This window comes from Emys orbicularis, chromosome 10 (assembly GCF_028017835.1).
Source record: "Emys orbicularis isolate rEmyOrb1 chromosome 10, rEmyOrb1.hap1, whole genome shotgun sequence".
Lineage (NCBI taxonomy): Eukaryota > Metazoa > Chordata > Testudines > Emydidae > Emys > Emys orbicularis.
Genome location: NC_088692.1, coordinates 70,141,364 through 70,165,926, shown reverse-complemented (window position 1 = coordinate 70,165,926; position 24,563 = coordinate 70,141,364). Strand labels below are relative to the sequence as shown.

The 24,563-nt window shown below is 40.0% G+C and overlaps 2 protein-coding genes across 3 annotated transcripts in view; both read right to left on the bottom strand.

The window, feature by feature from the left end:
* The window catches only part of SLC12A1 (solute carrier family 12 member 1), a 63,357-nt gene extending 46,009 nt beyond the window's left edge, over positions 1-17,348 (bottom strand). For both annotated transcript variants that reach the window (XM_065412665.1, XM_065412666.1), the window contains exons 1-3: positions 16,938-17,348; positions 5,715-5,849; positions 5,434-5,509 (exon numbers count right to left, since the gene is read on the bottom strand). In XM_065412665.1, coding sequence (XP_065268737.1) covers positions 5,434-5,509; positions 5,715-5,849; positions 16,938-17,348 — 622 coding nt within the window. The remainder of the gene's footprint in view (positions 1-5,433; positions 5,510-5,714; positions 5,850-16,937) is intronic.
* Positions 17,349-23,905: 6,557 nt separating this feature from the next.
* On the bottom strand, positions 23,906-24,154 carry CTXN2 (cortexin 2). The gene has a single exon (XM_065412743.1). The coding sequence runs from the start codon at positions 24,152-24,154 to the stop codon at positions 23,906-23,908; it is 249 nt and encodes an 82-aa protein (XP_065268815.1).
* Between the last annotated feature and the right edge of the window lie 409 nt (positions 24,155-24,563).

Below are 24,563 nucleotides of genomic sequence, written 5' to 3'. Positions count from 1 at the left end.
TAATTTGGTTTCCATTTTATTCTTCTTTGGTTCTCATACTGCGCCCATCACCAAGTGATTGGTCATAACATTAGTACACAAATATGCACCTTTGTCAGGTGTCTGCTATACATTTAGCCTTGATCAACGGTTCTCAAACTGTGGGTCGGGACCCCAAAGTGGGTCACAGCCCCATTTTAATGGGGTCGCCAAGGCTGGCTTAGACTTGCTGGGGCCTGGGGCTGAAGCCCGAGCCCCACCTCCCGAGGCCAAAGCCCGAGGACTTCAGCCCTGGGCAGCGGGGCTCAGGTTACAGGCTCCCTGTCTGGGGCTGAAGCCTTTGGGAAGGGTTGGGTTGGGATTAGGAGGGGATGTGGCTCTGAGAGAATCTTCATTTTAACAAGAGGACCAGAAAAGGTAAACTTTGAGATCCATTTGTTTAACTAAAATTCAACATACTGTGGAATTACGTGTAACTAATTAAATACCTGGGGGTTTATTTTAGTAAAAGGTGAACCTTGAAAGGTTCCGAGGTTCTTTACAGTTCAGATAGTTTGCGTGTTTTACTGGACCTTATCCATACAGCGCAGTTCTCTTAACTCTGCAAAACTGGACTAGAAAGCTCATGAGAATAGGGCTTCTTCTGAGGTTTTCCTTCCAAACTACTTTCCTGCTTCTAGTCAGGCAAGAAATATTATAACAGCTTTTCTCTTATTTTGTTGCTTTTACTTCCTGTGGCGTATTGGAAACTGATTAAAAATGACAAACTTTCACTTTAAGTGTCAGTGATTCCCTGCTCCTGCTTGGAGGCTCTGAAGGAAGCCATGTGATCTGGATTATCTGAGTCAGTAGCGGACAGCCAGGCTGGAAGGAACCAGCTTAAAGCCATGTGGGGTGAGCTGTGCCTTGCTACCTTAGAGAGCAGTCTATTTTCTCTCTCTCTTGGGTTCTTGTGTGTTATCATTCTGAATTTTAAGAAATACGGTAGTATTAAGTTGCAACCTTCCAGCAAGAGTATTTCTGTTTTCATCTAATTTCTCTGTGTGAAATCTTAATTGTATCTGAACTTCTTCACGCTTCCCTACTTCAGCATTTCCTGCCTCAGTAACTCTATTGCTCCCATTAGGTATGTGCATTTTCATTTTAAAATGGAAGCATAAACTTAGCCTGTAGCAGTAAATATTGGCCATGGTTTGTCAGAACTGAAACATGGATACTGTAACTAGCAAACCGTTAGCGGTACTACAATGTATGGACTTATCTGCCCTAGTTCTACCTGCTGGCTTCATTTCAGATCAGATAGCTGACTTCATTTCATATTATTATAGGTATCTAATCCCCAAACAAATGTTCTTTGTTTCTAAAATGATAGCCATGTTATCACAGCACACTAAGGCAGAGCAACATCGTGCAGGAGATATAAGTGATATATAGCATGAAGTTAGATATTTTAAATGATAAATCACACTTATACTATTGACTTGTGAGTTTTAATTTTAACCTAGGATGCACCTATTTGGTATACACTTCTGTATACAAAGTCAGTTCCTTGGGCCATATCCTATCATAGTCTGCACACAAAAGTCCCACTGAATCCAATGGGTGTTTTTCACCCTGGTGAATGGCAGGCCACGATCTGACTTTTTAATAAATTGTTAACTCATTAAATTGAATAATTCAGAGACATCACTCTCAAAATAGATTGAACGTTTTCCCTGTAATTTGTATAAAGTACCTTCCAGAGCTTTTCAATTACATTTTGATAACATACTTTATCAAAACAAATGTGCTAAACAGGGCTATATATTCTGCTCATTAGACAATTGATGTGTCTGTTTGGACAGAATTTGTTACCAATCCAGAAAAAAAGGAAATATTCAACAGGCACAATGCAAGAGATAAATGAACTAGGCAAAACAAAACACTACAAATATTATTCATTTCATTATTATATGGTAACATTTTGGGCAATATTTTCTAATGGCCCAAACTTGGCCCCTCTTCTCACCTCTGCCTAACTACAAGGTTTGGGGGAGCTGCAAAATGGCAGGTGCAAATTAACAGGATGGTTTTGGAAATGTAACCCTCTCAGTAGCAGTTTTAACTACTCTTTTCATAGTTGATAAATTCTTATGATTAGAGAACCTTGTCTCAACCTGTTTTTTCCTCTTTAACAGCTTGTACCCAAGACAACTTAGCAAGAAAAGGGTTTGCTCTCTACTCCCTTCTAATGATTGGGATATAAATGGGGCCCAGATGGTAGCTTCACTGACTCATTTAACTTCCATGTTAGCAGCAGTGCCCAGTGAAATCCCCAAGCCATGGTGGTGATGAGCTTCATCTCTACTCTCCTTAAATAACTTGTCTTGGGACATAATGCTCATTGCTTATAGGATATTCAGAAAATACATTGGGAGATTATTCAAACAGAATTCAGTGTCCCATTTTAAAAATGAAACTGACCTGCTTTACGTACAAGATGTAATTTAAATAAAACAACAACAAACCAATAAACAGTAAGAAGGGAGGGTTTGATTATTAGTGAATTACAACTGTAAAATTAAATGTGAAACCAGGGCCATTGTAACTGCTGTTGTGCAAAGTAATGATAAGATCTGATTAAAGTTTATATTGAAACCCAGACGTATGGATGTTAAATAAATTGCATTAAAATGAATTACTCTTGCCTATGGCTATTCTCACACCTCAAAACAAAGTAATGCTTCTTGATGATCTCAATAAGTTACTAAACTGCCCTTAAAAAAGTAATTTTGCATGAAACCCTGGAGCAAAGTCTTGGCAATGTTAAGATGCAGAGTTTTCATGGCAAGGCATACACTTATGTGTACCCTGTGGCTGCAAACCCTCATTTGGTATGCATCATAAAATCAGCAAACACCCTTTTGTCAGGGCCAGGCAGAGTACTGGAGCCAAATATGGAACATTGTAAAAATATGCAGAGTTCTTCCATTTTCTTTCAGGAACTTTCTTGCCTTTTCAACCTTATGTCTGAGTATGTTTATGTTCTTTTTTCAGAAGACCTGTTACACAGAGGTTTCCTAATTGCAAATTCAGGGCTCAATCTAGCAATCCTCACTCAAGCAAAACTTCCGTGATGCCAATGGGAGTTTTGCCTGAGATGAGATTTCAGCCCTTGAAAAGTCTTGAGGGGGTGCGTGGAGCTGAGGTTTTGTTTCAGCCCAGAGATCCATCCACGTTTGGATTCTGAATCACCTCAGAGATCAGGCATGGTCAGATCCCCGATCCAAAGTTTTGGTTCAAGTTCCTCTCTAATACCAATTTATATTGAGAGAAAACCAGTAGAACAACAATTGAAAATACCTGCTATTGATATTTTGGAGACTGCAGATTACTGCTGTCATTATTTGTATTCTATTAGTGCCTGTGTGCCTCGGTCAAGGCCCCATTGTTCTAAGCACTGTACAAACACAGAACAAAAAGAGAGACCTGTCCTGAAAAGCTTACTTATATCAAGTAAATCTGTGCATGATCTGCACCAGACACTGAAAGTGACAGAGGAGGAGAGAGACTTGGCTTTGTGGGTTGATCACAGGATGACTATGAGCCACCAGTGTGATGTGGCTATGAAGAAGGCAAATGCAATCCTAGGGTGTATTAGGAGAAGCATTTCCAACAGAGCTAGAGAAGTATTAATGCCATTGTACAAGGCACTGGTAATATTCCACATCAGGTCTTATGTACAGTTCTGGTCACCCATGTTCAGGAAAGATTAATTTAAACTGGAACAGGAACAGAGGAGATCTACTAGGACAATCAGGGGAATGGAGGGCCTGTCTTTTGAGAGGAGACTGGAAGTGCTTGGCTTGATTAGCCTAGCAAAGAGAAGGCTGAGAGGAGATTACGATTGTTCTCTATAAATACATTAGGAAGTAAATACCAGGGAGGGTGAAGAGTTGTTTAAGCTAAAAAGGCACAAGAACGTATGGATATAAATTGGCCATGAGCCAGCGCAGGCTGCAAATTAGAGGAAGGGGATGGTGTTCTGGTACAGCCTCCCAATAGGAGCTGTGGGGGGCAAACAACTTAATGAGTTTGAGAGAGTTGGACAAATGTGAGTGCAGTTGTATGACAGGGCTGCTTATGATGGTGGGGGGCAGGGCTCAACAGCCCTGGGGCTCACTTCTGCTTTATGTCTTATGTTCCAAAAGGTCTTTCTTCAGGGTGCCAGCTGGCCGCCGGCAGGGGTCAGGAAGGATTTCTTCTCCAACCCCAATATATTCTGGGAGGGCTTTTTTTTACCTCGTTCCTCTGAAGCATCAGGGATGGCCATGGCTGGAGATGAGACATAGGATGATGTGGGCCTGGTGTCTGAGGTGGCATCAAGCCGTCTCTCTCTCAGGCGCTTGGCCGGCTGCTTCTTGTTCACATGCTCAGGGTCTAACGATTGCCACATGTGGAGTTGGGAAGAAATTGGCCTTTCTCTGCAGCGTGTGGGTGTAGGTCACTTGCCAGGATTATCTGGGTGTATCTCAATCATTTCCCTGGCATTGCAGGGGCCTCAGGCACTGGTGCACCTGCGTCCCTGCTATTCTCTTGTCTGTGCACATAATAGTCTAGTCTCCCGTGAGCTGTAATACTTTAGTTTCATTTTGGTTGTTCAGTTGTTGGGTTTAGTGTGCTGTTGCTGGGTGGTGTTGGTGGCCTGCAATGTACAGGAGATCAGACTAAATGATCTGATGATGCCTTCCGGCCTTAAACTCTGTGATGCTATGATTTTACATTCCTGAATAAAAGCCTGATACTGCAAGATGCTGAAGACTCTGTGAGTTGGTGAGATGAGCACACTCATCTCCCATTGACTTCAGTGGGGGTTAGAGCACTCATTACCATGCATGACTGAGCCCTCAGGGTCCAACTCCCACTGAAGTTGGTGAGTCATTACATTACATTCAGTGGGAGTTGGATAGGATGCAGACACAATGAAAAAGAAACGGTCCTGCACCACAAAATGTACTTTGTTAATTTATCTGAAAAGCTTAGTTGAGTTTTATTAAAATATTTCCTGGTGCCACTAGTATCTGGTTCTGTATTGTAGTTAAAAATAGTGTGTGAATGACAGTTTGGGTTCATGGATTAGCAAAGTGTGAAGTAGAAAGGTCAACTGTGCATGAGTATACATATTATAAATTGGCTTCAGTCATGAAGTTGAGAGCTGTTAAGGGTTTTAAAAACAAATTTCACCAAAGATGGGGGTTGTTATATGTTTGTGTATATAGTTGACACCACATCCCTCTAAGCAGTAATTTGGCTGGGAGTCTGGAAAATTCCAGTAGCTCTTATACCCTAGCAAGCAAACACTTGGAAGACCAAAGTTAGTGCAACATGCAAACTCAAATTTCAGATTAAATATTAATTGTAATCATGTGTAGTTTCTACCCTTTATTCTTTATGCTGTTGAAAAAAAATACATACCAATTCCAGCTTGACCTACAATCCAGGACAGTCGAATGAAAAGCATCACACCCCAGATATTCAACATGCATCTCACCTAAGTTTTAAACAAATAATCTTGCATCACTATAAAATTACAAACAGTATTATGAAACTTGATAAGGTGCATTGCAGAAAACGAGTAGGCTTTTTAAAAGCAGCAAACAACACCCCCCTTTTTTAAGGTAATTGATAATTGCTGATATATTAATTTTTGTAAGATACAGATATTTTTCTGGTAGGAAGGTTTAGGTTTCTCTCACCAGCACACCTTTCACCCATCCAAACTTCACAAATCCTCCTTTGCTTTCTTCTTCCTTGTTGGCTGTTGCTTCATCTCCTGGAGTGCCATCTCCATTAGTAACTCTCTCGATTGAACCGGGGTTCACTGCTATGTTCTAAAAGATCACACAAAAAACAAATATATTCTGTACAGTTGATAAACAATATACCACGAGGATGACAACTAGCTACATAAGGAACACATGAAAAATAGGGATCCAAAATAAAAGTGTATTTTGCTTTTTTTTTTTTTTTTTTGGAAGAGAATGTTATCCTCTTACTCACACTAAATAGTAGCTGAACTACTCAAGGTATAATCAGAATGAGTAAGTGTATCATAGTCTGGACTTAAATACTGTCTATGTGTGTGTATGGGTAAGCGTTAACAGTATACAGCATATATACCATACTTATATGTTTGTATAGCACATAGCACACTGAGGTCCTGACCCTGGTTGACCTCTAAATGCTACTGAAATGTAAATTATTGTTATTAATAATAAAAATAAAATATATTTTATATAACATAAGAAGTAGTGCTGGCTAAAGAAACTAGAATTTGCTGACTACTACTTGGCAAATAAATTATTTTATGAATGTCACCATTTTTCATCAGATAATACTGTCACCAAATACATCTCTACCCCAATATAACACGACATGATATAGCATGAATTCGGATATAATGTGGTAAAGCAGCGCTCCGGGGGGGCAGGGCTGCGCACTCTGGCGGATCAAAGCAAGTTTGATATAACGCGGTTTCACCTATAACGCAGTGAGATTTTTTGGCTCCCGAGGACAGCGTTATATCGGGATAGAGATGTATATCTTTGCAGAATTTGACCAACTCTGTAGCTTAAGTTCTCTTTAGTGAGAATGTTATTTGATGAACAGCAGCAAAAATGCATCAAATAATACACTAAATGAATAACCTGTTCTACTGTTTATCTAGCTTTAATAGAAGTATAAGCATACAGGGTCAAGTATTGGCATGCTGGCGCCATAACCACATGCCAAATGCGGCGTTCATGTGTGCTCACATCCTGGCTTTGAAAAGCCTTCTCCCTACACACGGAGGAATGGCTGAACCAACATCCCAAAGTTTTGGGAAAGTTCAGATCTGGATGCAGACTTAGATCTGTCCCTGTCCCTCTAATGGGACAACCAAAAACCCCAGTGTCCCTCCTCTCAGCTTTTGAGAAAGTTCAGCTCCAGGGCTACAGCTTGCAGTTCGGGTAGGAATAAATTGTTTCAGAGGATTGCACCTTGCAGCCATTGGTGGGTCAGAGAGTACCTGTGGACTAACACAGAGACCATGTCCCTGACCTCTGAATTATGCTTCATTGCTCCCTTCTGGGTTTCATCATATGAAGTTTCTGGGAGAATCAGCATAAAGGCAAACAACATCCAGGTGCAGGCTAGGCCCTGTGTGAAGAAAGATACATAGCCCATTGGGGTGAGTGAGAGGGTCAGGGAGATGGAGGAAGCTGGTAGTTCAGGGAACTCAGTGCTTTTCAGGATTTGGTGGGGTATGAAGACATTTCCAGAGCGGGTAACTATGCAAAGAGTGGAGGGAGAAGGGTAACATACTAGGGCATAGACATAGCTGGGTTCCCAATTAATGTGTCAAGTTGTGTGCATGTAGGAGATAGGAAATCTCCATTTATTTCTTCTACATCCTTCTATGTCCAAATAAGGAGGAGAGGATGGAAGATGATAAAATACAGGTAGGATATGATGAGAAACAGTCAAAAGAAAAAAAGTCCCATTCAATTACATCATGTAATGGCAGACAGCTAAAAAGTGACAAGTTTTTGAAGTGCTTGTATACCAGTGCTAAAAGTCTAAATAGTAAGATGGGTGAACTAGAGTGCCTTGTATTAAATGAGGATATTGATATAATAAGCATCACAGAAGCGTGGTGGAATGAGGATAATCAATGGGACACAGTAATACCAGGGTAGAAAATATATCAGAAGGACAGAACAGGTCATGCTGGTGGGGAAGCGGCACTATATGTGAAAGAAAGCATAGAATCAAATAAAGTAAAAAGCTTAAATGAACCAAACTGTACCATAGAATCCCTATGGATAATAATTCTATGCTTGATTAATAAGAATATAGCAGTAGGGATATATTACAGACCACCTGACCAGGATGGTGATAATAACAGGAGTACTTGTGGCACCTTAGAGACTAACAAATTTATTAGAGCATAAGCTTTCGTGGGCTACAACCCACTTCTTCGGATGCATATCGTGGGTTGTAGCCCACGAAAGCTTATGCTCTAATAAATTTGTTAGTCTCTAAGGTGCCACAAGTACTCCTGTTATTTTTGCGGATACAGACTAACACGGCTGCTACTCTGAAACCTGTCTTTAGGATGGTGATAGTGACTGTGAAATGCTCAGGAAGATTAGAGAGGCCATTAAAATAAAAAACTCAATAATAATGGGGGATTTCAACTATCCCCATATTGACTGGGTACATGTCACCTCAGGAAGGGATGCTGAGATAAAGTTTCTTGACACCTTAAATGACTGCTTCTTGGAGCAGCTAGTCCTGGAACCCTCAAGAGGAGAGGCAATTCTTGATTTGGTCCTAAGTGGAGCACAGTTTCAGCTCCAAGAGGTGAATATAGCTGGACCGCTTGGTAATAGTGACCATAATATAATTCAATTTAACATCCTTGTGACGGGGAAAACACCATCACGGCCCAACACTATAGCATTTCATTTCAGAAAGGGGAACTACACAAAAATGAGGAGGTTAGTGAAACAGAAATTAAAAGGTACAGTACCAAAAGTAAAATCCCTGCAAGCTGCATGGAAACTTTTTAAAGACACCATAATAGAGGCTCAAATTGAATGTATACCCCAAATTAAAAAACATAGGAAGAGAACCAAAAAAGAGCCACAGTGGCTAAACAATAAAGTAAAAGAAGCAGTGAGAGGCAAAAAGGCATCCTTTAAAAAGTGAAAGTTAAATCCTAATGCGGAAAATAGAATGGAGCATAAACTCTGGCAAATGAAGTGTAAAAATATAATTAGGAAGGCCAAAAAATAATTTGAAGAACAGCTAGCCAAAGACTCAAAAAGTAATAGCAATATTTTTTTAAGTACATCAGAAGCAGGAAGCCTTCTAAACAACCAGTGAGGCCACTGGACGATCAAGATGCTAAAGGAGCACTCAAGGGTGATAAGGCCAGTGCAGAGAAACTAAATTAATTCTTTGCATTGGTCTTCACGGTTGAGGATGTGAGGGAGATTCCCAAACCTGAGCCATTTTTTATAGCTGACAAATCTGAGGAACTGTCCCAGATTGAGGTGTCGTTAGAGGAGGTTTTGGAACAAATTGATAAACCTAACAGTAATAAGTCACGAGGACCAGATGGTATTAACCCAAGAGTTCTGAAGGAACTCAAATGTGAAATTGCAGGACTACTAACTGTCGGCTGTAAATCAGCTTCTGTACCAAATGCCTGGAGGATAGCTAATGTGACGCCAATTTTTAACAAGGGCTCCAGAGGTGACCCCGGCAACTACAGGCTGGTAAGCCTGACTTCAGTACCAGGCAAACTGGTTAACACTAAAGAACAAAATTGTCAGACACATAGATGAACATAATTTGTTGGGGAATAGTCAACATGGTTTTTGTAAAGGGAAATCATGCCTCACCAATCCACTAGAATTCTTTGAGGGGGTCAACAAGCATGTGGACAAAGGAAATCCAGTTGATATAGTGTATTTAGATTTTCAGAAAGCCTTTGACAAGGTCCCTCACCAAAGGCTCTTAAGCAAAGTAAGCAGTCCTGGGATAAGTGGGAAGGTCCTGTCATGGATTGGTAACTGGTTAAAAGATAGGAAACAAAGGGTAAGAATAAACGGTCAGTTTGCAGAATGGAGAGGTAAATAGTGGTGTCCCCCAAGTCTGTACTGGGCCCAGTCCCATTCAACATATTCATAAATGAGCTGGAAAAAAGGGTGAACAGTGAGGTGGCAAAATTTACAGATGATACAAAACTACTCAAGTTAGTTAAGTCCCAGGCAGACTGTGAAGAGCTACAAAAGGATCTTTCACAACTGGGTGACTGGGCAACAAAGTGGCAGATGAAATTCAATGTTGATAAATGCAAAATAATGCACATTGGAAAACATAATCCCAACTATACATATAAAATGATGGGGTCTAGATTAGCTGTTACCACTCAAGACAGAGATCTTAGAGTCATTGTGGATAGTTCTCTGAAAACATCCACTCAATGTGCAGCAGCAGTCAAAAAAGCGAACAGAATGTTGGGAATCATTAAGAAAGGGATAGATAATAAGACAAAAAATATCATATTGCCTCTATATAAATCCATGATACGCCCACATCTTGAATACTGCATGCAGATGTGGTCACCCCATCTCAAAAAAGATATATTGGCCTTGGAAAAGGTTCAGAAAAGGGCAACAAAAATTATTAGGAGTTTGGAACAGCTGCCGTATGAGGAGAGATTAATAAGACTGGGACTTTTCAGCTTGGAAAAGAGAAGACTAAGGGGGGATATGATAGAGGTCTATAAAATCATGACTGGTGTGGAGAAAGTAAATAAGGAAGTGTTATTTACTCTTTCTCAGAACACAAGAACTAGGGGCCACCAAATGAAATTAATAGGTAGCAGGTTTAAAACAAACAAAAGCAAGTATTTTTTCACACAACGCACAGTCAACCTGTGGAACTCCTTGCCAGAGGATATTGTGAAGGCCAAGATTATAACAGGGTTCAAAAAAGAACTAGATAAGTTCATCAAGGATAGGTCCAGCAATGGCTATTAGCCAGGTGGGCAGGGATGGTGTCCCTAACCTCTGTTTCCCAGAAGCTGGGAATGGGCAACAGGGGATGGATCACTTGATGATTACCTGTTCTCTTCATTTCCTCTGGGGCACCTGGCATTGGCCACTGTCAGAAGACAGGATACTGGGCTAGATGGACCTTTGGTCTGACCCAGTAAGGCCGTTCTTATGTTCTTAAGAAGGCCATTGAGGTGAAGAAATCATGGTCCCTTGCTAGGAAGGAGAAAAGTAGGGGGAGGTGTCAGAGACTGGAGCTTTGTGCTGCCACTCTATTGGCAGCTGTCTAGGGTAGGTTCCCGCCAACACCCGCCTAGTTATGTTTCATATTGTCAGCTGGCATGTGCATGCCCAAACAGGATTTGACCTGTAGTGTACACATATATGTATTAATGTAGAAATATATAATATATAAGATTTTACTGTATGTGTAATTAAAACTGTGAAGAACCTGCTTTAATGTGATAACATCACAGGAACATAATTCATTACAATCATTATAACAGTAACAGCAACAATCATTATCACACATCTTACAAAATCAGGCACATCTACTTACAATGACCCTCATACAACATTAAGTGTACCATAAAGCAGAAGCATCTCTTCTTATGAAAGGCAATGTATTCCAGGGGATAGGCTACCTGTCTGGGACATAGGAGAACTGGATTCTATTTCTGGATCTGCCATTCACTCAGTGTGTGATATTGAGCAAAGTCAAAATTTCTGAAAGTGGCCTCTAATTTTGGCCATTTCAGTTTTTTAGAGTCCAGCTTGAGAGATATGTTGCCTTATTTTCAAAGGTGCTGAGCACCCATAACACCAAGTCAATGGGAATTAAGTATGCTTGTTGTGTAGAAAATATGGGCTTAGTTCTGACCTCAGATACACAAACAGTAGATAGCTTTGCTGCATACACAGCTGCATATCAGACCTGATGTTCTATATTCTCCTCCTGGTGCTACCTACCATCTTATCTGATGAAGAAGAACAATGCTGAACTTCTTTGGAGAGAATTTATCTCCTTAAGCGCATCTGTGGGTGGGATTTTCAAAACTACCCATGTGATTTAGGAGCACAAATCTCATTGTGCTCCCAAGTCACTTGAGCACCTTTGAAAAATCTCACCCAAGATGATAGCGGCTACATTCACTCAAAATACAGTCAATTATTAAGGAGAGGCCAGGAGGATTAGCAGCCATAATATTGTCTCATGAATTTTTGTTTATTGCACATTCATGGGATCAAGTCGTCAAAGACAAAAAATAAAAGGTTTTCATTGCCACTCAAAACTAGTTGTTTCTTACATACATCAAATTAATTTGTGCTTTCACATTCCATTACCGTAAATTATGGTCCTAAACCTTCCATGTTGCATTTTAAATTGGAGTGCTTTAGGGAATGATTATTTATTTACCAAATGGCTTTACCTGGGCAATTCATGCATTAAGGGTAAGGAGTAAAGGTGACAGAACATTTCAAGAAGTCATCCAAATCCAAAGTTATTGCTGGTTTAAACATTTTCCCTTCTTCATTTCAGAACGTTTCAGCTTTAGTATCTTGTGTGGCTAGTAACGATGAGCTCATCCAAACTACATAATAAGTGTGGCGAACAGCCAAGGAGATGAAGGAAGGTTACATTATTTTTTATGGTGGGATAACTGTTAGCCCCAAGCAATTCTCACCCACTACCAGCTGTGAAATAGTTCTTACAAAATATATCGTTAACTATAATTGGCATTTTGGAGCTTAATACGAGCTAAAAATGACACATCTTGTTAAAAGATTACACACGTTTGACTGCAGTAGTGAAGGAGCTGGATCTCAGAAGTTCCTCTCAGCCTGCTTAAATTCTGGCATCAAAAAAACTATACATTTAAAAAAATGTATTAAACATGAATGTTTTATCTTCTGATGTTAAACCAGCATCAAAGCACAATGGAAAGGCTTATGTGGGACTCAGACAGTTGGAGTCACAAAATATGTTGCTTCTAGCCACCAGCAATGGGCTCAGACAGGCTAGTTATGTTTGACAACTTTGTCTGGTTTTGTTGTTTGAATCTAGTTTTCTCCTAGTGAGATGTGCTTACCTCCATGTGAACTGCACTGAGAAAAAAGGGAGATAGTATTTAATGCACCAGACAGGTATGGCATACACTGCATCAAACACTAGCAATGGTGCAGGATTACAGGGCTTTATATGGTACATTGTGTGGGGTTTGCATAAATGGTCATATGAATCACAAGCCCAGGTTTAATGTATTTAAAGGCCACCATCCTTCTTCAAACCGTCAAATGCACAGCTAGGACTGCTAGTGGAACCCACACCACTCAGTGTGACGCTCTGTTCCCCTCTAGTGTAGGCTAGGCCACATATAGAGGTTGATGAGCCTACTACAGCGGCGTCTAGCAGGAGCAACGCCAGGCTGTGCATAATGCAGAATTCTTCCTCCGACCTGTGGATGATCAGCCATGGAAACTAGTTTGCCATGGCTGCTACTTCATCCTTCAAAACCCCCATTAGGTGTTTTTAAGCAACAGGTTGACTCACATAAGTTCCTGCTACACTGTGGTTTGCAGGGAGCTACCACAGGGCTGGGCTCCACTGCTTGCAAGGATGGATGGGCATACCTTGTGCAAGCTCTTTAAGTCCTACCTCCCTCTCACACAGTGTAACAGCAACATGTTTGGGGGGTGGAGGGCAGAACCAAAGTCAATAGCAAAACTCCAATTGATTTAACTGGGAGTTAGAGCAGGCCCATTGTGTAATTTAGAGTCATTATAATGCTAACTGAAAAAGTCCCATTGAAATCAAGTCCTTGCTTGTTTTCTCAAACTGCATGGGGAATGGTTGAGAAAATCTGAAAATCACACACCTTTAAGAGGTCTTAAGATAGACACTGCAAAACTGAGACTCCCCTGCCCCCAATCACTAGTAATTTTTGCAATTCTTGGCCTGAGTTCCTCTGCACAGGAACTACTTTTCATAATCATTCTGCTAGTGCCAACTGTAGTCTAAAGCAGTGGTGGGTAACCTGCGGGACGTCAGGGTAATCCACTGGCGGGCCACGAGACAGTGTTTACATTAACCTTCCACAGGCACGGCCTCCCGCAGCTCCCAGTGGCTGCGGTTCGCAGGTTGTCCACCACTGGTCTAGAGCTTACATGGAGTTGTTCCACATAAAGGGAATGAAATGTGATTATTTCACTAATAATCAGTTACTATAACAATTCCATAATATCCCATGTGCACTAAAAACACTGTGACAATTAAAATTACTGCGCTTGCATAGTGCTTGCTATCCTAACCTGTCATGCAATTACATCTAATTTATTTATTTTTCTAAATACCAAAATTGCCTTCTCTATGTTCTTATCCTGTGTTCTCCAGTGTTTCAGGTTAAGATCTCAGAACACTTTACAAACATTGATACCTTAGACCTCACAGTACTTGCTTCAGGTCCAGTTAAATATTAATATCCCCATTTTACGGATGGCGTAATTAAGCCCCAGGGAACTTGTGACTTGCCTACGTCATACAGTGAATCAGTGGAAGAGCCAGGATTACAGCCCAGAAATCCTGACTGCTAGTGCTGTGTGTCAACAGCTAGAATATGCCTCCTTCTCCCCAGGTAGTCATGACCTGCAAAACCTTATGTTAAAAAAGTAATGTTATGAAGCTTCTGAAATGAGCCAGACAGTTCTTGCTTTGACCTTCGCTCACTAAAAAAACCCTCAAAGGACAAAAAACTAAACAGCTAAAGTTCAGCTACATTCTGTAAACAAAAACAGATACCCAAACTGAAAAGCTGTCCAGCAGCAAACCTCAGACTGAATTAGGTTATAAAGGTCAAGACTTAACCCCCTGGACACCAGGGTTTCATTGTGCTACTTCACATGCACTAGTATCATTCATTTATATAATACAAGAAGCTTATCTGAACATGGAGGGCCAGATTCCTCACTGCCTTGTCCTTTGAGTTTTCACTTGTACATCTGCAAAGTGAGTGGAGCTACCAAATTGGAATTCTCCACTCATTTACACCAGGGATAGTGTTTTATACCCACTTGGCATTCATGTTGCGTAGCTGTAAGTGACCACACAAGGGACCTGATTCTCATTTACATTAAGGCCACTTTACACAGCTCAGGCAGGGGCCTTATTGTAAATGGGAGTCCCAATGTGGGAGATGGGGGGGAGAATCAGGCCCTGATTTTCCAAATGGTTAACTTTAGGCTTGATTTCAGTACTTCTGATTGATCCTTCCTAGGATGGGTGAACCTCAAGAGGTTTGTAGTTTGAACTACATTTGAATCAGCATCCAAAAGTCTAACGCTTATCCAAATTATTCAGACCTCACAAATATGCAAAACTGAGTTGGAAATGTAATGAGAGCAGGCTTTCTCTGGAGACTTCTGCTTCCACATTTGGCCAGTAATAGAGGAGGAACCGTTTTTTTCTCACTGTATTTTGGCACTTCTAGTCCCAGCTGGAAACTAGACATGAACCCCCTTCTCCTGCCTCTTCCCTAAGACACATCTGAACAGTTTAGAATCTCAGGGGGGGAAATGGTTTGACTTCCACTCTAAAAAAGGGGTGAAGGTTAGATCTCAGCAATGCTTTATATAGAAAACTTGTCACCATGGTTTGGGGGTAAGAGGATTCTCATTTTATCCAAATCAGTTGAACCATCCCTAATAATTTCTTCCAGTAGGTTTTCAATTACTTTGTTTAACTGTTGCAAAGAAGAACTATATAGAGGGCTTGATCTAGTAGTCTTTGTCCACCCAAAACTCTCAGTGAAGTTGTATTTTATACCTACTCTTCGCTCACTTTATATGTGTGTGACTACGGAGCAAGGCAGTGAAGAATCAGGCCCCCGGCATTCCATTAAGTTTTTTTTTTTTTATAGAAATGAATTACACTGGTGCACATAAAGTAGCACAGACATTTGTGAAACCCTGCTATTCAGAGGGTTGGTCTTGACCATTACAATGTGATTCAGTCTGAGACTTGCTGTTATAAATTTTTCAAATACAGTACACTTAAGGGGAATTTTGAGAGTGCAGGGAATCAGACCTAGACAATGCATTTCTGGTGAATCGTTGTGGGAAAAGTAGGTGCAGAGGGCAACAGAAATGAGGATTCTGATGACAAAGGGCCTGTTTCTTGTTAATTAATGATCAATTTACCAGGGTGGCTGTGCAGATAAAATGGAGCATGCATTGAGTGACTGCTGGAGGGGAAGTTCTGTTCATTAGACCCATCAATCTTGTGGGTCAGTGGTAAACTCTCCTATTCATTCAGTTAATCAAAACTAGGGCCACAATCCCCCTAGAAAGGAGAGGGGAAATAACCCCAACTCTAGAAAATCGTTTAAAGCAGTTTAGGTATCTCATTTGTCAAGAGCAGCTGTTCTCTGTGGTTCCAACTAGTTTTCTGTAAGTCTGTCTTGCCTCTATACTTCCACGGTCACATCACCATAGTATATGAGTGAATTCTAAACAACTCTTTTGCACTGGGCAGTAAAAAAGGATTTAGCCAAATGATTTCTGAATAAATAGTTGATAGACGATCATCAAGTGGTGCCTCTCAGACCCTCCCAAAAATCATTGTTACAATAAACAATGAGGGCCAAAGTCATCCCTAGTGTGAATCCATTGATATCAGTGGGTAACCAGTGCCCTAAGGATGAATTTGTCCCCAAGAATTGTCTGTTAACATATACCTCTTTAAAGCAAATACTTTCAGAACCAACACACATTCTTTTATGTGTTTGAAACTCATCTTAATTTACATCTTGTCACCTTTTCTTACAATTTGGTAGCTTTTGTTCATAGCTCAAATGGGTAAAGCTTTGTATTGCTGACTAGTTGATAATGGTATTTATTATACATTATAAAACTTTAATACAACAGTTATTACCAGATTATTGAATGAACACAACAAACTAATCAGTAGAACTCTAGTTATGATCAGGTGTTAGATTAAAGGTTAGAATAGACACTTTCATATTTGATTTAGGTTAAATTATGGCTTAAGTTGCTACTTCTACACATTTAACTGTAAGTCAAACATAAAATGAATCCTGTGGTTTTATAGCTGTAGACAAGAAATAGGCATATTTTCCTACTGATTGAGTACATTCATTATTTTCAACCAGATACAAACCTGTTAAACAAAAATCTTTGCTCCTAGCACAATACAGAACAGAGAACATCCTGCAGGTACAAGTCTAAATAAGGGAAGTATTTAGTTATACTTTTTCTCTTGCACGGGGTTCACAAGATAAGGGGCTGGATATGTTAATAAACAAAATCAGCCTGGAAATCTAATGGAAAGTGTTTGTATCATTCCTTTCAACTTACCTTTGCCAGTTGTTCATGAATTTCTAACAAGCTTGGTCTGTTCATTTTGGCCCCACTGATGCTGCCAGTATTTCGATAATAATCAATGTTAGGAACTGCATCCACTGTATTATGGCCAAAGGTTTTTAGGTAATATGTGTTATTATGAGTATCATAGGGATGTAAATTTCCATCCGATTTAACAGTATCCCCATTTTGAAGAAAATTTTCATATAATGCTCTATTTCCAGGCCTGTGACTGATCCTGTGTCTGCCATGTGCTTCTTCAGTAAATGATGTTTCTTCATAATGTGGAGGATCGGCATCCTCTTGGGGTGTTGCATTATTGTCATGGCTTTCGTTAATTACATTAACTTGAAACCTATTTGGACTTGGGTCCAAGAATACATTTGGAGAATTATTCATTGACATCTTCAGGGATGTTATGTGCTTAGGTCACCAATCTTTCTATTCTTCTGTAGTTGGAGGTAGTGTTGCTTTATCTGCAATAAGACAATAATGCTGTTGCATTTGAAAGATCTTGGTTCTTAATCTAGCAAAGTTCAATGGAGACTTTCTTGAAGTGTTCACTCCTAAGTATTCTTCTTAAGGTTGTCCTGCATGACTCTGTCATCAAAAGCATAAGTAAAACTTTTCTATATTTAATTAACTTACACAGTAATGTAACTCTTCCATGATTTCTTAAAAAACCCTGTGAGACAGCAGCCTTATAACTTTTTACAAACAGGGTCTGATCCAAAGTCTGAGTCAATGTGTAATCAATAGGAGTCTTGCTATTTATCTCAACGGGCTTCGATCAGGCCCTAAATAGGCTAACACTATACTTAAAAGTAACTTTCCTGAGTATATTATCTTTTCAGGGACTAAACGTAGTACTTCTCTGAATAATGTACAGCCCAATGGTTTATTGGAGATGAAAGGAATGCAACATCTAGCCAAGAAGGATGGAATTCACCAGAGATCCTGCACATGGTATTTACCACTGCACATTGGTTGATTTCACCCATAGTGCAGAAGTAAATTGACATGACTCTTCAAAAAATCCAATGTTTTTTTAAATTAATTGTAATATATTAGACTATTAAAAATAAAACAAATAAGTCTTTACAATTTTCAGTAGTTCCAAAATGGGAAATAATTTATGAGTAGGTGACTGAAGCACTGAAAACTATACATTTTAGATGTATCTAGGAGTAATGTCACATAAAGGAATAAATGTTAGAAAACTGAAATATATAAAAACATGTTTTTACTAAATTGTAATGAATATGTCCAAATAACTAAAGCAAAATGACAGTTATTTATTACTGAAATATATATTAGCAATAGTTTTAGGCAATACAAGATTCAAAGAATAATTTTACAGACCTGATCTTGCATTCCTTGTGTCCCCAAATACCCATTTAAGACCATTTGAAATAAATAGTGGCAGATGGTTAGAACTAAATGTGTGAGGGATGCAGAACTGCCCCCCGCTCCCTAAAAAAGGAAAAAAGGGTATATATAAGGCCCAGTCCTGCAAATGGTTAAGCTTTCAGGATTGGGTCCAAGGAGAACAAGCTGTCAAGTTAGATGACTCTGAAATGGCATGTATTACAAATTATTTGTGATCTACTAAATCCTGTGCCAGACCAATATGAGGCTTGAAATAATGCATATATTGATAACTACATTCAGTAACTAAAGAAATGTGATTTTACAACCCTGTGTAGAACAATTCAGTAAAAGTCCAATCCTGTCCCTGTTGAGCTCATGCTGGGTCTTGGGCCCTTTTGAAAATATATCTGATAGCAGGAAATTTTGGAGAAAAAACATGCAATATTATAAAAGGATTATACCAACTGAACATCAGGTAAATAAATAAACCCATTAGAAGAATAAACTGAGAATTGAAAGACAAATTAACCATATCTATTGATAGATCTACATATGCCTACCTATATAAAATATCAAATAATCACACAGGGGAATTATAACTTGAAGAGCCCCTTAGCCAAATACACTCAAACCTCATTATGAGACTTAGCTATAGCACTTGAATGCAAATCAGATGCAGATTCCGTGAGTCCCATCTACTCTCGCTCTCTGTTTCTGTATATAGAATATCCTGCTGTAAACTCTCATCACAGCAAAATTTCTTTATAACCCTCTAGATATTGGTTTTTCAAAGCAAGCTGTTCTTTTCTGCTTAATGTTTTGTGAACTCCACCAGAAACAAGAAGTTCCTTCTTTCAGCTTCTTTGTTTGGTACTATTTTTCTTGGTCACCTCTGATCCATATTACATTTGTTATGTTATTGATTGGTAATCTCTGAGCATAGATTGTATGCTTTTCCCCTTAGCATAAAAATCTTTAATATAAAAAGAGTGCACGGCAATGAAATAGTTTCTTACATAAGGGCCACCTCCTGATCCTACTAAAGTCAATAACAGTGTTGCTGCTGACTTCAGTAAAAAAACAGATTTGGTCCTAACTCTGTACTTGTAGACTCTGGGTGAAATCCTGGTGCTTTGAAGTCAATGGGAATTTTGCCATTGGCTTCAGTGGACCCATAATTTCACCTTCCAAGTTTACTTCTATGGTAAGTGTTTCTGCCACTAGGAAAATAAAAGTCTCTTACCTTTCTGCTGCCTTTGCAAATAATGATTTTTTTTTTGCAGTAGATTTCCAGAGGTCTGTTAGATGCTGTTATTTGCCATTAAATTTAGTATTATTAGTATTATTGTATTATGCATAAGTTAACAAGCTTACACTATTCAGGACAGTTTAATTTACCTCTCAGTCCCGTGCTGTAGTGAAGGGCAATCAGCCTCTTATTTACTTCTGTATATAGACTGTCCTTCTCACTTATGCAGCATGGTTTTTACCTCATTGGCTAATTCTTTCTTCTGTGCAAAATATCAAGTGACTCACCCAACCCCTGTCTTTGACACATGCTCTAAAACGCTCCTAAATGACTGATTTAGAGGGACATTCTAGCTTGTTAAATATCAACTAGTAAATGAACCTGTTAATTCTTGGAAGGAACCTGTTAATTCTTGGAAAAACTGTGACTGCATGTCATAGGAGGAAAATAGGTTGGTTTGTTTTTCTTTAGAATTTATAAAATATAGCTACAGGCTTCTAGGCAGCTGTATCAGTTACTGTCCCATAATTAAGGATCTGCTTATGTGCACTTGCATGTCAGTATGTCCTTCCTGTTTATTTCCTTTTAGATTGTGGATCATTTCATTTTAGATTTTTTTTTCTTTGATACCTTAGGGGATGGGGAAGAGATACAATAAGAGGTGGCTGAATTTACATTGAAATTTCTAAAACTCCACGACTGGAAATCTGATTTTAGCAGATCGCATTTGGAAGTTGAACAGTGAGTCCAGCAAGTAGTCCCATTAAAGTCAATGGAAAAGACTCATGGAATAAGATACTACTCATTATTACTGTGGTTATTTATTTTTTGTATTATGGTAGTTCCTAGAGGGCTCACTCACAGTTTAAATGTGTTTAGCTTTAAGCACTTGAGTGACACCATTGGCTTGATTGGGACTGCTCATGTGCATAAAGTTAAATATCAGAGACGCCTTTGCAGGACTGGAGTCTGTATAGACACAGAGTGAGAGAAAGGCGGTATTATGATCTCTGTTTTAAAGATGGGGAATAGAAGCACACAGAGAGTAAGTGACTTGCCCAGGGTCTCACTGGGAATGTGGCACAGCTGGGAATTGAATCTGGATCTCCTGAATCCCCATCCAGTGCCTTAACCACAAGTCCGTCCATCTCAACAGTGCATGTAGCAGAATTGGGCCAAGTACTTATATCATTTGAAATGAGCATGTTTATTTGTTCACAAACTACTCTGACTTTGCAATGGTGTGTTTGTAGGATCTGCCAGCTACATAATTATCAGTAAACTCTCCTCTTGGGATTGAAACTCATGCCTATTGGGCGTAGTGCTTGAGCTTGAGCCTCCAGATGGGGTGAAGTTCAGCCTGTGTGAGTGATGTGCCTATCACCACATCTGAGACTTGGACAGTGGCACTATCCAGGGAGTTAATATAAAGCTTCATGCTGAAGAAAGCATAGCCTAGCAGTCCGAGTATAGGTCTGGGTGCCAGGTACTCTGGCACTCTAAGCTTAGCTTTGGACAGGTCTTTGAAAAGGGTTTGGGAATTGTGTTTAAAAAACCAAAGTTTGATGGGGTCACACTTTGCTGGCACTATGTTTAAAATCATGGCCTTGCTCAGCTCCTTGCTTCGGCTATAACACATTTTAGAAAACCGGTTAGCCCCATCAACATCCCCTATCAACACTGTTAAAAACTGGTTTAGCTGGAAGCATGTTTATGCATAATCCTGAATTCATTTAGATCCCCAGCATAGATGAGACCACTGACTCTCCTTGTGACCTTGATGAGGTCATTTAACCTTCCTGTCTCCGTGCCTTGGTTTCCCCATCAGTAAATTGGGGATAAGAATACATGAGAGGAGAATCAGGCTGTGTGTGAACTTTTTTGAGTCTATCTCTGTTAAAAATCTTGCCCTGTATTTTTGAGGAAAGCCTTTTGAAAAGTTCCAGCTTGTGCACTCCTTCTTGTAGGCTTGAGTTTTTCCTTTTGAGGGAGAAACAACTAATGTTGCTCTGTAATCAAAATGGAATTTAGTATATGGCTATAACAAAATATTGTAAAGTCAACGAACTAAGTACAGTTCATGGACCAGAGCAAAAATGAAATAGTACATTATTTCTTGTTACCAAGATGAAAAGGATAATTATGAGCATGTGTACACTGTGCTAAAGCTCTGCACTGGATAATTTTGCACGGTAGATACTTGATTTATGTTTGAATTAAAACCAAAATAAATAGAGTATATTCGAGCTATGTGGCCTCAAAGGTTTCTCACACTGGAACCTAAGCCATTTAAATGCTACATGTTCCAGGTCACAGCTTTTTACATTGTACACTTTGGAGAGTGGATGGAGAAGACCACCAAAAAGAGTCAGTACCGCCACTACTGTTCTCTTTCTTGCTATTAGCCTCAGGCATGATGTTCATGGCTTTTCCCATATAATCCAGTGTCTTTCCCCGTGAATGGCATTTTGCTTATCCAAGTTCCCTTCACTGCCACTTATCTAGCAGATATGGCATGTGGCACAATATGGATTTTGCTGAATTACTGTAAAACAAACAATCACTACAACTCATCTTCTTGTCTCTGCATCTCTTAGCACGCGTAGCTGTATAGTGAGAGTGACAATGCCTAAACAGAAGTCTGATTCCAAGTTTCTCAAAAGTGGAATCGAATTACTGTCAAGTTCTGACACTCTCACACGGCAGCTATTTGTGCTAAGGGGTGACCTTGAGGTGTTACTACTCAGCTTCTGTTTTTTCTCTGTGTTACCTCTTCTGTCTTACTAGGACCCTCTGCCACAGAATTCCTCAGAGTGACACTCCAAATCCAATCCAATGGTAGGACCAGATCCTGGCCCCTGATTTGCCCCTTTGCACCACTCTGGTAGTGCAAAGAGACTGAAAAACTGTCCTGCCCTGCCTGTTGGGGCTTTTCTAGCATGGGGGGGAATCACTGAATGGTGCACAACTGGCAGAAACAGGTCTAGGTTCCATCCTCTTTTGATCCACTGGTATAGAGAGACTTGCAGAGTGCCTCTGTACTCTGGCAATCCCCAGCTGGTATTATGGCCACTGGGGGCTGTTACCATCCAACACAAGTTAGAGCAGCAAAGGCCGTTCCAACTTCTGCCAAGAGCTGAACCAGTCCCCAGGGGAGCACAAAGGTGCTGCAAAGATAGCTATACACCCCTTTAGGTCCCACTCTGAGCACAGCTCAACTAGACTTGAGGAATGGGTCCTTAACTAATATTTGCTTTTTTCTCTTCCCCTCTCCTCATCTCTGTGAATCTCTCTTTATCAGGCTCAGAATGACTTTGCTTTCTGATGCGAGCTACTAACCAATTTTCAGCTGTATGAGGATGTGGGGATGGAATTAGAGGCTCTGGTTGGATTTTTGAGCTGGGCATGTGTCTTGCAATGCTGAGTGTACCATATATCTTATGTATAGCAACCAAACCATCTTTAATTACATTTAACTCCCACCCCCATCCCAATAACTCTTCCTTGGCCATCTAAGAATTTGATTAGAGCAGGAGAAGGGAAGTTTTGTTTCAGCAAGTGTAAACAGTTTTCTCAGACTGGGAGCAAGAAACAGCCCTACACGTTGTTCTGAAAAGACTGTGGAAACACTGGATATAGTAGCAGCAGCACCATGCTCCTCTCACATGGATTTAGCCAATGTGACAGCACCTCCAGGTGTTCGAGGGTGGGACTTTCATTAGTGACTGCAATAACCATTAGCACTTACGTTGGTTTTTCTGTTCTCTTAGTAACTGAAAACAAGAGTTTCCACATGCAGACACATGAGTACTTGCAGGCTTCTCCCCTTGTGCTGTGATCCTGTTGTGCTGTTTAATCTTGCAAACTAAGCTGGTCCAGTACATTGGGCTGATTCAGTTTTTGCATATGAGGTCTCCAAGGTCAGTTTCTGGACTTAAAGAAATCATGTTGGGTGAGTTGGGAGTTACTATTCAAAAATATTTCACACCCATTTGTCACTGATGTGATGTTGTGGCATGAATTCTGCCTATGAAGAGACAGGTGACAGGTCTGGTTCTCAAGAGATTTCTCTGCCACTCCTCCTCACTGAATGTTTAGTGAATCATCTCCCTAAAGTCTTTCTTTGACATTAGCTGTTTCTTACCCACAGCTCCACAAAAGGCGAATTCCCAAAATAAAAGCAGCATGAAATGCTTTTATGATTCTGCAACAAATATTTATTTAACAAAACGGATGCCACCATCATATCTTCAAAACATAGGTTTATAGTACAAATATATCAGTACTAGGTTTTCAAAATGAAATCAACATCAAAAGTAAGGCAGGATACTCTTTTGAGTTTTCATGCAAGAGCATATTCAAACGTTCCTTTATCAAGACCCTCGACTTCATCTTCCCAAGTGGAAGATGGCATGCTACTATAGGGGTCCAGTAAGATTTTGAAGCATCTAATAATAAGTAGTCCCAAGAAAACACACAGAATCCCTACGAAGGCAAAGCCAGTTTTTTGCTCTAAAGTCAGTGAGAAGGCAGACACTTCGCTGACACTCATGCTGGCTGAAGCGTTGCTGCAGTAGCTACTGCTCATCATTGGGCGTCACATACTGGTGAGTCTTCGGGATTTTCACTCGTATTCCTTCTTTGCCTGTACACAAAAGTGGAGTCAGTTTGGTTATGGCCAAATGTAACATAGACCTCTGAGCTATTATCAGCATAAAAAAACAAAAACTGCATGGGCATTAATAGTGAAAGTACATTTTTGTGCACCCAAATCAGCCTGGCAACACTGTCATTAGAAATTGGTAGTCAAACAAAAGCTAGTTGGAGTTGCTAATCCTGACAATGACAATGAAAAACGGATCATTTACTTGCTTGTCCCCCCCCACCCAAAATAGCAAACTACTGGCCGGAGCATGTGAAATTTTGCAAGGCTGCTTTAAATGGCATTTTATCAGATTGGGCAAAATCCTGCCAATCTTCATCAGGTCAGAGCTTGCAAG

Coding starts and splice junctions, on each gene's coding strand:
- CTXN2 (XM_065412743.1), bottom strand. CDS start 24,154: ATGATGAGCAGTAGCTACTGCAGCAACGCTTCAGCCAGCATGAGTGTC.